The sequence below is a fragment of the Hetaerina americana genome, unplaced genomic scaffold, assembly GCF_022747635.1.
Source record: "Hetaerina americana unplaced genomic scaffold, ioHetAmer1.1.p SCAF_10, whole genome shotgun sequence".
In the NCBI taxonomy this organism is placed as follows: domain Eukaryota; kingdom Metazoa; phylum Arthropoda; class Insecta; order Odonata; family Calopterygidae; genus Hetaerina; species Hetaerina americana.
The window spans coordinates 9907593-9922905 of record NW_027286070.1 but is presented as its reverse complement, the minus strand read 5'-3'; the positions used below and the strand labels follow the sequence as shown (position 1 = coordinate 9922905).

Sequence of the window (15313 nt, the reverse complement as noted above, 5' to 3'; positions counted from 1 at the left end):
CGTGACAAGGAAGGAAAAGTTCCCAGGAAATAGATCACTCTCTTCTCATCGATGAAGTTAATGAACAATACTACGCAACGTACCTCTTCCATTTTTCAATATGGATCCGAATGTTTGGTATCATTGCACTTGCTGCCGAGTGATCCCAATTTGCGGCTGTCGGAGCAAAAATCGAAAATGTTACGCCTTAAGCTGAGAAAAATTGGGTCTTCTGAAGTATGCGTAATAACGAATCCGGAAATCCTTTGTCATGAATATTTGCTATTTTTTATAGTGGCGGCGGGATGCTCCATTCCGCCGCCATAATAGGACTCGCCATTTCCGAATCGATTTCTCCTCAGAAAACCTAGCGAGTGGATGGTCGATCCCTGGCTTGGTGATGGCGGCGGGTGGCAACAAACCCTTACCGCATTTCCCCATGCGCTACTCCCCGCATTTATGCTCGGGGAGTAGCGCATGGAAAGCCGTGCGCGGATCCATAGGGAAGGCGCACTGGGTCTCTCCTATGGAGAGAGATGTTCGGGGTCCTCCCTACCTGTTACCACAACCCCCACTCATCCCCCAGCCGTTCGCCGCTTTAGGCGGGGGGAGACGGGAACGGGAGGGGACGTCCCTGGCGCGGAACTTGTCATGCCGGTGTCACGCTCACGTCAGCGGAACTCTTTTCGCGGAATGTGCCGACGCGTCTGGAGAAGTCATTTTCAGGCGTGTGGCCCTTCATAAGTCCAAGGAGCAAGTGGGTTCCGAGCCTCCATTGCGACGGATCGAAGGGCGTTCATGAGAATATACATATTTCCTTTCTCACCGCATTTATTTGGATGTGACCACATTAATTCGTCCGCTTGTCTCCCCCCTACCGTTCGAATGAAGTTTTCCGTCTTCTCGTTCTTCTTTCACCCAATCTCTTGTTTTAATTCTCATCTTGTATATTTTCATCGTGATTTGCCGAGGTTGGTCTGGCATCGCCTTATCGGAGTTTCCGAGGTGAATTTCCGCGACCATTATTCACCATCCGACCTCTTGACGTCATATGGCTTTCTCGAAGTCGTAAGTTTCATTTGTGTCCTTACACACGTATATGTAACCTTTCTTTTGGTTTGCTCCGACATCTTGTTATAGTCGACGTTATACCCGGCATTATTTGTCCAGGATTCATGATGTATCCTATAAAACCCTGGCCTTATGCGACACTCGTACTCTGTGGCAGAAATAGTTGCCGTTCAAAATTTAAAATAGTCGTATTTGGTTAAAGCATGTCGACAGAATTTATGGACACGGAAGTTCACTTTGATTTTTGCTCGCTTACAGCATTTGGAGAAATTGGCCGTTTTTTTAACCAACGTGGCGTTTTCCGTAAAATGATACCACCAACTGCTGCCAACGGTTCTTGATTTTATCCCGTAGGCATTGGCTGGCATATTCCTGCCGTGCATGTCGATAGAGAACGCTTAATGAGAGCAGTACTCGCAATGTTTGACAATAACTCGGGCAATTTTAATCAATCCGTGGAAAAGCGACACCATCATGCATAAATGCATCAAAATTTACGCGCCTCGGGAAGATGTCACAAATTTCTGTCATTCGTCACGAAGTTTTAATTTAGGATAACTGGCTATGGCTTCATTGGATTTAGCTCAATCTTGGAAGCGGATTTTGCCTCTCGGAAATGGGATTGAAAAAAACGTTTTACCTCACCGGTTTGACGGTGTACCTCCGATTCCATTCACAATGGCATGTGAACAAAGTATTTTCCTCTTCGGTCAATACCTTAAGGTGGAACGAAATTTCTTAATATGCGTGTTTCATGAATTAGCCAAAATGTCCTTACGTCTCGAAGAATTAACGACTCATTCCATTGGGGTGCATGCGCTTATTCGTGCCTCACAGAGGACAATGTTGCAGGCACTTCACGTCTCGAAATGAAACCCTAGCTCTTCATCGGTCAGCGGTGCCCGTGCCCGAATAATTTATTCGTGCACCGGCGAGCGGACTCCATTGATTTTTTGGCCGGCATTCTTCTTCGCTTTCCCTTCGCCCAATCGGACAAACTGCCCTTCGTCGGCGCGTGCTCTTGGTCCGGAGCCAGTCGGATGGGGGCGGAGGGATCCCAGCCCCGTGCGCCATCTCTGGCGACGGAACTGGGGGGGGGGGGGCGTGGAATGCTTCACCGATGGTGGATTTTTTTTGTGCTAATCTTACTTAAAGGCTTGAGAGCCGAGGTATGTTGCATTATTGCCCTTGGGGCTCTTCGTTATTTGATGGAAATTTTCCCAAAGATACACGAATGGACTTTCAAACGCGTTTGGTACGTAAAATATTACAAGGTTTCTTTGTATGCAAATGCTGAGTAGGTACTCGTTGCTAGATCCGGATCTAGTGATGAATAAGGTATGTATCGATATCAGTCTACGTGGATAATATTCATTCGATGATAATTCACGTAATTATCGAATCGAATTTTCACGGTTTTCTAAAATATTGTGTCGATATTTGAGTTGCCAAGCAAGTTATTTAAAGTGAACATAATACATGCCCACAGTGAACAATGCCCTCTCGGGTAGGAAACTATACCGGTTAGACCTCTTGTAATTGGCGTTTTCTTTGTAAGAAAAGCTGATAAAGTATTCCTGCTGGAATAAAACTCTTTGATACATGCCCACCGGTTTGTTTTGGTATTAAAATGCATTTTTCTACACTGTCCTAATTATCAGTACTATATCAATCCTGATATTGGTTTATGCAGCCCTCCTTTCTTATCTCTTCAGTGTTGATTCCGTCACCCCCGTTAGCTTCTCTGTGGAATAATATACTATATATTACCTATACTATTTATTTGTGTGCCTTGCAAAATATTTTTTTAATTCTGAAATTTAATTATGCATTGTGAGAAACGAATGAGTTAAAGAGTCAGTATTGTTATTTATATTAAAATATATTCTCCTTGGCAGATGTAAATGCGACGGTACGTCGGATCAGTAGATTAGTATGGTAATATACGTGAATAGGTGGAATATTATAATCGATTAGCTTAATATATTGTGTCATGTTACCACATCCGCAGTCATCCAATATATTGATACAGGTATACCTCCAGGTGAGATTCATTTGCCCATGTCTGACTCGGACCGATCGAATGTCTGGAACGGGGTGGGCATTACGGCTCGGCGGTGGGAATGCGAGGGTCGGGAAGTAGAGGAGGGGTGGGATTGAATATTTGTGAGGGGGCGACCCTTCCCTCGTCCCCCACTCTCCGTTTGACCCTGAATCCGTCTTAAATTAGTGGTTTTGGGTTTATTCCGAGAGTTAACTTGGGAGTTTCTGTGTCTTGGAGTGGTCGCGCCCAATCTTCTTCCTCCCCTTCTCAACCGCCCCCCCCCCCCCGTCGTATCACCCCCTCTAACCCCCCGGTCACTTGTGACGGCGTCTACAGTGCTCAATTGAGAGGGATCCTCGTAAGAATTTTTTGCCCACTGATGGGAGATTGTAAAGTAACCCCTCCCCCTATGGAGGACTTCCTAAATGATTGGATGATTGTAATGTATTCACATGCGCAAACGGGTAGTAAACAACCCCAAGATTGGTTTAGATAAGCAAAAGTGGTGTTTACACCGAAATAGGCATTGGAGCGCGTGGAATCCACACGTCAATAGGGTAATAAGTGGGGAAAGTTCCTTATTTCTCGTCTCCAACTAATCGGTTTCCCATATATTTCAAGTATCATAGACTCTGGCCCGTGCTGCTACTTGTTATTGTAAAAAAAGTATCAATGTGGTATGAATTATTTTCTCTTGTATTTTTATAATGCATTTGCGCGGCCATTATTTCCAAAGAAGCAAACTCTCGCGACAGTGGTCACTTTTAATTTAGCGTGAAAAACTGTTATGGATAAAATTTGAGCATTTCTTTTCATATTAAATGAGAAAAGTCTCCTATGTAATATATGCGCATAATTATTTCAGAATTAATCGCACAGTGGCAACTAAGCATACTCATCCTCGAATTTTTGTTGACGTAGCAATAATATTGTAGATCCCCAAAACGAATTTTAATTTGAACAATTGATAGTCCATGCAATGTCCTACGGAATTGCTGTGGGCCTCCCGCTCCACTCCATATTCTTCATGGATTCTTTGCTCCAGAACTGTTTGTTTAGTGAAATATTCATAACCTCCAGAATGCTGTTACCGATATGTTGACGATGAATTCTGCATATGTAATTCAACACAAACACAGATCAACACTTTTCTTACCATTATAAATTCCAATCATCCTGCTATAAATATCGCGATGCAACCAGACCAAACCGCGGTTTGAATTTCTTAGATGTAACCTAAAATCGGCTCAAAAGCACGTTGCAATTCAGCATATAGTATACCGGAAACTCTCTTACATCGATTATGCAATGCACGTATCTTCTAAACGCCCCCCTCCCCAGACGAAAGTCCTCTTCTACTCATTGATTCACCGCCTTGAACGCCTTCCACGTCTTCTTTCAGCCGAAAATTATTTAAACAAATCACTTCTGCCTGCGGTTTCAACGCTGCAATCATCGGCCATCTCTTGTAGAAGTTACAAAAACCAAAATCCGCAGAAATCTTTCCTCTTCCACGGCTAGAAACCTTAAGGTCACTTCCCACTCTCGTAAGTTAATCTATTTAGGCCGTTAGCTCAAAAATCACGTAACTCTTAGCTAAGTCGAAATATAAATTGGCATTATGCAGCTTCTCAAGGCTTTCTATTTTCTTGCAGAACAGCATTTTGGATAAAAACTAGTTCACTATATCGTGGGTTATCGATTGAAGAGCAGGCTTTGTCGCTCTCAGGACTGTACAAACTCTCTTCAATGTATTGCGGGAGAATCGGGCATAATATCCTTACCACGGTTATAGAGGACCAAGGTACTTTCACCCTCTAAGATTCTCCTTCCCATTATACATAATCCATCTATGAATCTAACCACAACTCCATTTTCACCAAAAATATTCTACTTACAAAAACCGTAAATTAATGGAGATAGTACTTCACCGCAGCGACCCCACCGTAGCTGCGTTAAACGAGTACATACATGTCAATATTATCACACAACATCCCCCCTTACTGAATCTTAACTACCATTCATCCCCAATCAAACTCCGCTGGAAAAATTAGGAATTATCACATCTGTGTATATAATTTTTATCGAAACATGTAAAAAATATTGTTAAGATTCTTCTAAAAAATCTTTATATCCACCACCTTCGCAACCAACAGCACCATAAATAAGATAGAGGAATGGAGAAAGTGGAATAAAATTTAAAAAATGATAAGTGGCCTTGGGCTCACCGTAATCTGCTGAAGTCCGGAGGGAATGAGACTCTTCCAACTTATCTGGAAACACATAAGGTGGAATTGGGGAAAGACGAAACCTGATGGCTTGCCGATGATGGAGCATAAAGTGTATTCGCAGGCAGTCGACTTACAATTGACTTGTTGCTTTGGCAGGGTGGTCAGAGATCCTTAAAGCCGAGAAAAAACCGGAGATAGATAAATACTAGAAGAAATACTGGAAAAAAACTAGAATGGGGGAAAAACTGAAAATTCGTAGAATAAAAATAGGTAGTGAAAAACAGGAAAAAAAGGCCCATTGTATTGACTTTATTTTATAAAATGAATGATTATTGTAGTAATTTTTTTACTTGCGAATGTTTTATGCGTTTTATCTATTCTGTAAATGGTAAATAATTTTGCATAATTATTTTTTCCCTTCATTCCGTCCAACATGCCCCTCCTTTTCTCATCCATTCCTCGCTAGCCGAACGTTCTCTGCGTATCACGCTATTCTTCAACATATCTACCCCCACGGCCTTATTTGATTTCAGTTACCTTAATACTATTTCAATCTCGGAAATGAGTCAGCATGGACCTAAGCTATCCTCATCTATCACCTATCCTCAGCTTCCTTTTTTAATGTCTCAGCTTCCTTTTTTTAATCTTGCCGGTCTTATGTCTTTAGCGTAGAGTTATTCTAGATATTGCACCAACCTCTCTTGGATCTTATCTGGTTCAACTAATATTTTCTCGAGTTACCTGTGACTGCTAGCAACGATTTGCCCTTCTTCCCGACAGGATTTTAGCTTTCCATGTTAGTGCACCGATTTCACCCTTCCTCTGTAAACTTTTCATATTCTCAAAGTGGCTTCTTCCACCACGTTCCTTTCGCTTTATTTCCCGCCTCAGGCTGTTATTCAATTCTTTATACTTCATATTATCCTATATGTTTACATTCTTCCATTTCCTGCTCCGCTATATTTCATATCATCTCATGCATTCGCTACTGTTTCCATTGCCATTTTCTTTAGTTTCGTTTGCCGCTTTTGATATCCCCTTTTTGATATGTTCTCATATTTCTTCTATAGTACCTAGCTCCTTCCCTCGCTTCCCTCGCAGTTTTTTCCCTATAGCATACTTATACTCCTTTCCTTTAGTTCTAGTTAATGCTCCCAAATTCCATTACCTAAGCCGTCTTCCCATTGTTATCCTTTTGAATCTAACCGTACACTTCATAATTACTAAATTATGATTAGAATCCGCTTCCGGGAAACTGCGAATCAATCACTCTGTTCCTAAATCCGTACCTAAGCATAATGATTGGAGTTAGGCTGAGATGGGAGGGGGGGCCGATCCCTCCGTACTGAACCCTGTCCCCCATTCTCCGCTCCATCGTGTGTGTGCAGGTGAGGGAGCATTGACGGCGCGGTCGCCCTTTTCCCATCCGCGCTCCGGAAGAGGGCGCACGGTCCCAGAGGGTCTCCCGGCCCGGCACCCGCATCGCGTTACAGGAACCAGGGCCGCTAAAGCGCATTCCCAGTGACACACGTGGCGGCGCTCGTTCGTTCCCCTTGGGTGGACCTCGGGCCGCATTTCCGTCTCCGTCCGATGTATCGGGTCGCAGCGTGCGAGATTGATTCCTCGAGATCGCCGAGGTTTGGGGTCCTGCCGCTTTGGCCGTCATCCGGAGGGAGTTGATCTGCGGGCGACTCCGGAGAATTTCATCCTGAGCTGGTGCATTCGTTCGGGAGAGTGTTCTACGCATATTCATCCCGATGTTTTTCATGTCTTTGAAACTGAATGCTTCTCATGTGTCACCTCTGTCCGGAAGACGTGTTTGAAACACCTCTCTGATTGATGTGCATATCTGTCGAAGGTTTTCGCGCGTTGATGATGAAGGCCCACTCGGTGCGATCCCGAAAACTTGCCATCCTTCTTTGATTGAAGGTTTTTTCAGCTATTATCGGATTCAGAAACATCGGTTCATGTTTGGGATTTCCAGCTGCGTACGAAGGGCTTTCGTAAAAATTCATTTCGTTTTACATAATGAGAACATCTCCTGGAGCTTAATGAGAGTTCGTTTTATTTATCACCCCAATGTATGTTTTGCTGAGTGTCTTTATCACCGAGACGTCATTAAAATAAATACATGTATATTATGCTAGCTTTTATTTCTGATAGTAGGTTCGATGTCTTTTTCTTAGAGAGTTTAAATAATAACCATATCCCAATAAAAGTTGGATGCTCATTTGCCTGTCAACGAAACGTGGATTTTTTCAAATGTGATCAATTCTCAGCTGGAAATCCTACACATATTTAGTACGGTTCTACTTTTGAACTCCCTTTATAATTATTATGACTGTCATATCGTGTTTCTTTTGCTCGATAGGTGGCAATTTTCTCGGTCACGAGCCCGTGAAGCTCTTAAATCTTTATTAAAGGAGCTCTTCCGGTCGAGGATATTGTCGCGGAGTACAATTGGTGATTGGAGGCATATCCTTGTGGGTTTGTCTCATCGGGTGCAAATCGTTTAATAGTAACAATATTCCAAGATATCTTAATGGATAGCGACTCCCACTTCGTTTTTACAACCTACTTTCAAGGCATCTGGGCATTCATCTGCTTCCTACTGTCAAGGGTTCGGAGAGGTAGTCGACGACGGGAGCAGGGCGTGTGTGTGGAGGGGAGGGTTGGAGAAAACGGGGGGATGTGTGAGAGACTCTTCTCTCCTGGGTGTGATCCTCCCTCGTAGTTAAGTATATTCATTCTCAGCCCCACCGCACACTTTCCATAGTAATTCGTCTTAGTTTCTATTGCTTTCCGCGGAAAATCTTGGGTATTTTTCCAGGAGGGATGCGATTTCTCTAGTCGAAGTAGAATGCGCCCGCCGTTGAACCGCAATCCTGAAAAGACACACTCGGATGATGTGAGGGAGTTAATTGTAATTACTTTGCGTCGGAGGAGGTCATCGTCCGAGCCTGTGTTCCATTGGGCAACCTCCCCTCCTCCCACCCGCTGCTCTAAGTCTACCCTTCCCACTTTTCCTCCTCACACCTTCACTCTCTCTCACTCTCTCATCCACGAAGAACTCGCACAATACGGCCGTCGGGCGCTCTGCCTCGCATCATTAATGCTAGCCGAATTTCAAGTATCGTGTGAACCCATAATATTTTTAATCTCTGTGATGAATTTATAAAATACAATTTCGTGGAATGCACTTTCCGAAAATATATTGACGATTGTATCATCTACGCCTCGTATCCATCGACATGTTGTTGAATCTCATTGAATAGCGGTAGAGATACGTACGGGACAAAGGTGGGCAGACGAGACAAAGCAAAGGTGGAACTTGCCCTTCCCGTTATTCGTCATTACTCTTATCTCACCCTGATCTTTTCCCTTATTCCCACCCTGACCACTGCAACTGTGCACTGTAAATTTGACTCATCCTTTGCACGAATAATATGCATGTCTTTCAAGGGTAAGTATTATGTAGTGTAGCATGAACAAGTGCAACATTATGGTTCCAACTTATTTTAAGTGGTGGTGAGTTAGTTCTAGCCCGTCCGTTTTGGAGTTCCAAATGAAATCGCTTTCGCGAAGTGCGCTATAAATTTTATGGAATTTATCTTTATGCCATTTTAATACGAGTGGATAAATTGCAACCCGATAGCTGAATGACAATGTTTTTTGGACAAAATGTAAGAGAATTGTAATGGGCCCACTTGCTTTCACTCGGGAAATGGTGATAATCGTACACGTTTCGGCCTCTCATTAGGTTTACTTTTTATTTTTATTGCATTAAAAAAAATTCTTCCTGATAAAAACCACAAAATCGTTACCTTTCGTAAAATTTCGGAGAAAATTGAACCTTTCCGAAAATTTCGGAAAAAATGTCTTGTATCTTTGTCGTAGATGTTTTTTCGGAATTTTCTCTAGTATTTTTTGCTAGTAATTATGCTTTAAATAGCAGTGTAATATATATTACTGCTTCTTATGTAATTAAATTAATCATTTACATGCAAATACGGCGTTATTTTTATTAATTTTTGTATGCTGCAACTCCTATGGAATATGGAACTCCTTTAAGGAATGAGTTTAGTCGTTAAATCAAAAGAATTTTAACTTGTTGGTTTTAATCGGTGCTGATGTTCACCTTACCGCAAAATCCATAGTTTTAATTTTCCTCAGTTACCCTTCTTAGTGGTGAATTATTGGTGTTGCATAATTACGGAGGCATTGTTGAAGGTGCGAAGCCCGAGCAAGAGCTACATGAATGCATAACGAATGAGCTCTTCTTTCAGAGTTTTCAAAATGTTTAGTTAGGGTATTTTAGAGTTTTTTAATGGGATGGTTGTCCATGGTAATAAAGTGTAAGTCTCAGGGAAAGCAAAAGAAGGCGAACTAATTTAAATTAAATCGGTGCAGTTCCAAGGTACCACAATGGCTGGTGTCTTCGGTATATCTTCACTTTTATTCCGAGAGGGATTAACAGCCCCAACAATCCCTGCGGCCTTATTTCAAAAAACGAAACATTTTCATGTTAGATTGAAGCGATTTCGACCTGGTACTAACTCACCACCTCGTAGTATCTACAATTTTCATGCATATATGAGGTATCTGTTAGATTGAATGTGTAAGTATTTGCTGTAAAAATCGTGTATTTCGCTATGGTTATGGGCCGACTAACAAACTAACGCTGAACATTTCCTTGAATTTCAGATTCTTGGTTTAACCCAGAAAAGCTGAACCCCAGAGGTGAGTATTGCATTGGGATTGTTAGCGCGCTATTTAGTTAGTACCCTAGCTGTATGCATCATGCACAAGGTGCCTGAGAACACTTAATTAAAAAATCTCACACGCTGCACTTAATTTGTATGCATCATTTTGTGGGTAGTTTCTTCGCGCATTATGTTGAGAATGATGGCCTTGGTTTCTCAGTTGTCATATACTATTTGCACATGACGAATGTTTATGGAAGTGAGGGTAAAGTTTTAAAATTAATTTCGCTTGTATACTTGTTACGTTTTTTTCTAGGTGAGAGTATAAAGGTAGGCTGACTAATTACTTAATTAATAAAGCGTTATATATAGGTACACACGCATATGTACAATATAATATGGATTTATGTCATGCGCCAAATGTGATTTATTTCCCATAGACAGGAAAATATTATTTTTCTTCTATCGCTCGACAAAATGTTCTTTTCCAGTTGCGATGTGCTTCCATTGTCTTATTCTTGCATGTAATTGTTTGGATCAGGTCAATTATATTCGGAATACATCTCTACTTTATAATTTGGCGATCCTTGGGAAAGGCCTTTTTTAATGCATACGTATACATTTTAATATGATAATCAGTGAAGTAAATCTTATTTTGAATTACATGTTCGTGTGCGACAATGTCGTGATTTAAATGAATATTCTAGTTTTCCTCCTTGCGTTTGCGTTAACCGGGCTAGTTTCAGCCCAGAATGCAATGTTAGACTATGCAGTGCTATAGATGCAATGCATAGACTATGTTATTGTTTAAGATCCAAATATTTAAACTGAATTCTTGATACTGGATAAATCTCCTTAGACTGCTCACAAGATACTAATTGTTCTTAAAATTTGCCGAATGTTAACCGAATAAACCTGGGCTAGTCAATCGTGCAGGAGTACAGTTTCCATAATCGACGGATGGCTGCATTGTTCATTCGCTTGAGAACGTTAAATCTCATCCCATGATTTCGTAACTCACGTTTTCCTTCCTGGGAACGTAGGCTGGTACTTTTTTGGTGGAAAATAGTGAACTTAGGTGTTTAGTCTTTTCGGTTTTCTCCTCTAGCAAGACGCTCATATTTCAATTAGTCTATTGAAACGTTGTTGAAGGAGGAGCGAAAATGTTTGATGTAGTATTTCCTCTCTGGACATTATTCATCCTGTCCGTGCACATGAGGGTATGTTTAAAATACCCTACTCCGAGGATTGAAACATGTTCCCAGCTTACGGAGTTACGCGCGGGAGGTTTATCTTTAAAAAAAAGTTATCGACCGTTGTCGACGACGCGTGTAAGCTTAGTTCTCCATTGCCGTCACTAGATGACGGATGCATCACGATTCTCTAATTCGCACCCTTTACAGTATCTTTCTTCATTCTGATTTTGTGTTGGAAAAGTGGATGCGTCAATTGTGAGGTCTCGGAGATGCACACACAACAGCTAGAATATGATTTTTGGGATGCTGACTTCAATGCAGGTATATCGTGAAGAAAACGGACACCTTTAGGTTTATGGGCCTTGCAGTTTTGAAATAGTGTCCGATAAAAACGCTGTTGGTTCTTTTTGGCTCCATCTTTCACATTTAGACTGATTTTAATTTTCTGATGTGTGGGCGCTGCAGTTCCGGACGATTGAATATGGCGGTGGTCACTCTCCCTCCGATTGAACGCGATCGGTCTTCCTCCCCCTCAGACGCTTTTCGCTTTTGGCGGTTAAATGTTGTCCTCTCCGGATCTCCGGATCGGGACTCGAAGGGGGATGCTTTTGCGGTCGGCCTATGAATTCGTGCGGGGAGTGGGACGGAGAAATAAATCGAGGGATGATATTAAATTCGAGTCGTTTAATAATACAACCTTCGTAATATTTTCGAAATTATTTATTGATGCACGAACGTATGGTTACGTACAGGAGTCAACTTCAGGTGCAGATGAATCTTGTCATGCGTCGTCCGTAAACAAATTGAAAATATCAATAAGCTGTGATGTTTGGTGAATATGGATTTTCACGAAGTTGTACCAGAAACTAGTATATAAGTGAAAATGGAGGTGTTATAAATGGCCATCAACGGCAATTTACGACAGTGATGGTCTTCTACAACGGAGCCGTGTCATCTCATTCCCTTTGGTTTCACCACCGTCCGCTTATACCAATCGAGTGGTGATTATTTGGTTTCGCACGGTCGTGAATTAACCCTCGCGCGCGCCACGGGCCTCTGAGGCGGTGCTGCCATCTCCCGTCGTGCCCTTTCTCCCTCCCATCTGCTCCCCGTTTCCCTCTCTCTCTCTATCTCTCCTCTCGCTATTGATCGTTCGGGAATGCAAAGGGGAAGGGGCGGGAGAAGCGAGAGAGGGAGGGAGGACATCTCGTCGGCGCAGCGCCTTTAAATTTAGCCAAGGGGCGGCCGCGTAGGTCCCTCTCTCGGTGTTTGCGTGTGTGATGGTGCCTGCGTGCTCCCGTGCGAATGAATCCATGGGAAGTCTGCCAATGTAGCGACGTCTCCCGCTGACCACCGTCGCCGTGGTCGTCGTCGTCCGCCGCCAGCAGCAGCACCGGCGCCGCCGTCGCCGCCTCTCCTCCTTCCCCGCCGCCGCCGTGTGTCGCCCCCGCCCCGAGAGCTCCGCCAAACACGTCTTCTTCGCTCTCCACCACCCGAAAAATATCCCTCGTCTCTCTCTCCTCTTCATCTTCTCGCTCTTCGCGCCTCCCTCCTCCCAGAGCCTTTCTCGCGCGTCGCCGTCTCCGAAGCCCGCCGGCCCGGGCCACGAGGGAACGAGAGGGAGTGCGCGGTGTGCGGGAGAGCCCTCGAGAGAAAGGAAAGAAGGAAGGACCTTCGGAGGAGAGAGGGTGGTGTGGACCCCGCCGTAGTTTTCCTCGTCTCCGTGCGGACTGTGCATTCCAACGACAGCAAAAGTGGCTGCGATCATGGGTATCAAGAGGGAAGATCGTGAGTATATACGGGGGGCAATGTTATCGGTGAGGGAAGGGAAAATTAGAGAAAAATCCAGTTCCCGTAATTTGTCCAGTTTTGTGTGTTTTTCCCCGGGGAGAGGGAGGGAGGAGGCTGGTGGTGGAATGGATGCTGCTGGGCTGTGCTTTCATTATCTCGTGCGTGCGTGTGTCTAGTGTCCAGAAGGAAGTGCTGGTCCCCGAAGGAGAAAGAGGGGAAGGGTGGTCCGTTCAACCCCCCACCCTCTCTCAAGTGAACGCCGAAGTGTAACCATGGAACACCCTCGGAGCGCACCCCCGCCTAGCACACCCTCCGCCTAGCGCAACCCCCACCTAGCACAACCCCCGCCTCGCGCACCCGATCCTTCACTCCCCCGCCGTCCATCTCGCGGAAGACGTTCCTCCACGAGGATGGCTTGCTGACCAGATGGGCGAGGTCGCCTTCCAGCCGCGTCTTGCTTATACTCCAGAGAGAGGGGGAGGGAGGAAGGGAAGGGCGACGTTACCACGACGACGCATCATTTTCGCAAGACAGGCCTCATGTTCTCGATCACTCCCCCCCTGCCCCCTCCCCAGGTCACCTCGAGTGCCATTTGGGAAATCAATGGTGGTTCTGCCGCCGATGTTAATTGGGGGCGGCATATCGTGGGTCGTCACCTTCTCAGGTGCGGTGCGAGGGTGCGGACCCAGCCGCGCTGTGGGCCGCAGTAAGCGCCGAAGTCCTTCCCGTCCCCGCTCCCGTGCCATCGAGTGGCGCCAGGCGGTTAATTGGATCCCCGGATCAAGTAGGGGTCGGCGCGCCGTGCGGCCCCATCTTACCTCATCCCCCAGTCCTCGGTATCATAATCGTGGATTATTGCGGCCTCCCTTCCGACGCTTGCCCATCCTACCTCCGGTGGCGGGACGGAGGTCATGCTCCTACCACCCCCCTCCTTGGGGAGGTGTATGTGCTGACAGGCATTTTCTGTCGCCATCCCTTCTGCATTAGTTCACTCCGACCTCGACTCGGGTGTCGCGACGGTGCGCGGGGCCGTCGTGCGCCCCGTTGTTTCCCGTCGGTGCTTTTTTTCGTTTTCCTGACGTTAGCATTTCGAAATTCATAATTCGTGCGAGATGGAGTGGGGTGGAATGGGGTTGAAAAGAGGTGTGGGGACTGTCAAGACGTAACGGTGTGCATCATATTCTTTTTATATACGTCGCTTCCTCCCGTTTCGTCACGTGCCCCGTCCGTGAAGGACTTCCTGTCCATGGGGGGGGGGGGATGGGGGCAAGGGGCGACCAGGAGGGCGAATGTCGCCCCACCCGCGGGCTTGCTCTCTCTCTCTCTTTCTCTCCGCCGCAGCAGTCGATCGGGCGGAGTGGGGGATTGGCCGCGGGGGGCGACGGAGCACGTGCCCTGCTATCGTCCTGCCTCTGCTGCACTCCTCGCGCGCACACGCACGCACGGAGCCACCCCTTGTGGGAGAGGCGCCTGCGCCCCCCCCCTTTCCTCTCTCTCCCGCGCGCACACACACGCACACACACACACACACCGACTGCATCGGCCCTGCCTGGCGGCCGCGGTGAGCGCGTCGTGGGGGGGGGGGGGCGGGTGGAGACGAGGTCATTGGCCATGGCCTCCATCCACGGTGGCACTCTCATACCGTCCATCTCCCTTCCTCTTATTGCTCTCCCTCCCTCCTTCTCAGCGCCGAATCACGTGCTCTGTGGGTAATTTCTTCCACTGGAACTCGGCGAGTTGTGCGTGCATCTCCTGACTTGCTCATTGCCTTCTTTTCTTTTTTTCCTCGCGTTAGTCTGGGGTTCACCTAAATCTCCGATCCAAATATCAATCATTTGGTACACGGGCTGCATTAAGTCGTCGTAAATATCCCCGGAAAAAGAATAGTCATATCCCTCCCCAATAAAGTAATGGCATGCAATGTTTCGCCCTTTTACTGCATTAACACGTGGCGCGTGCCAATATTTTCGGAAGGAGATAGTTTAGTTGTTCCCTTTCAATGGGCATTCAAAACTTTCACGAATTGAAGCCTTGATTAGAAGACTTTCTTCTGGAAAGTAATTGTCCTGAACTTTCGTAGGAAGGCGTGGTCCTCTCCTTTGTCACATGTCGTTATCCCTCTCCTATTTAGACACTCAACATGCCATAATCGGTACGTAGTGATATTGTTTTCTCTTGGTATTTTCAAATTATTCATTTGTTATTTTTATTAGCTGGTGTAACGACATACTCATGTAGATTCTTTGGAAGCGCGATACTTTCATAAGCGTTCTCTGATTCCACCTACTTCTGAAGCTT

The 15313-nt window shown here is 45.2% G+C and overlaps 1 protein-coding gene across 5 annotated transcripts in view; it reads left to right on the top strand.

Annotated features, from left to right (window-relative positions):
* The window catches only part of Rtnl1 (reticulon), a 168369-nt gene that overhangs the window by 112108 nt on the left and 40948 nt on the right, over positions 1-15313 (top strand). For 2 of the 5 annotated variants that reach the window (XM_071598382.1, XM_071598384.1), the window contains exon 2: positions 10030-10065. The exons of 2 other annotated variants lie outside the window; for them this stretch is intronic. In XM_071598382.1, the coding sequence (XP_071454483.1) occupies positions 10030-10065 (36 nt within the window). Of the gene's footprint in view, positions 1-10029; positions 10066-12514; positions 13013-15313 lie in introns of those variants that run through there. One more of the 5 variants, XM_071598388.1, reaches the window with a different exon arrangement.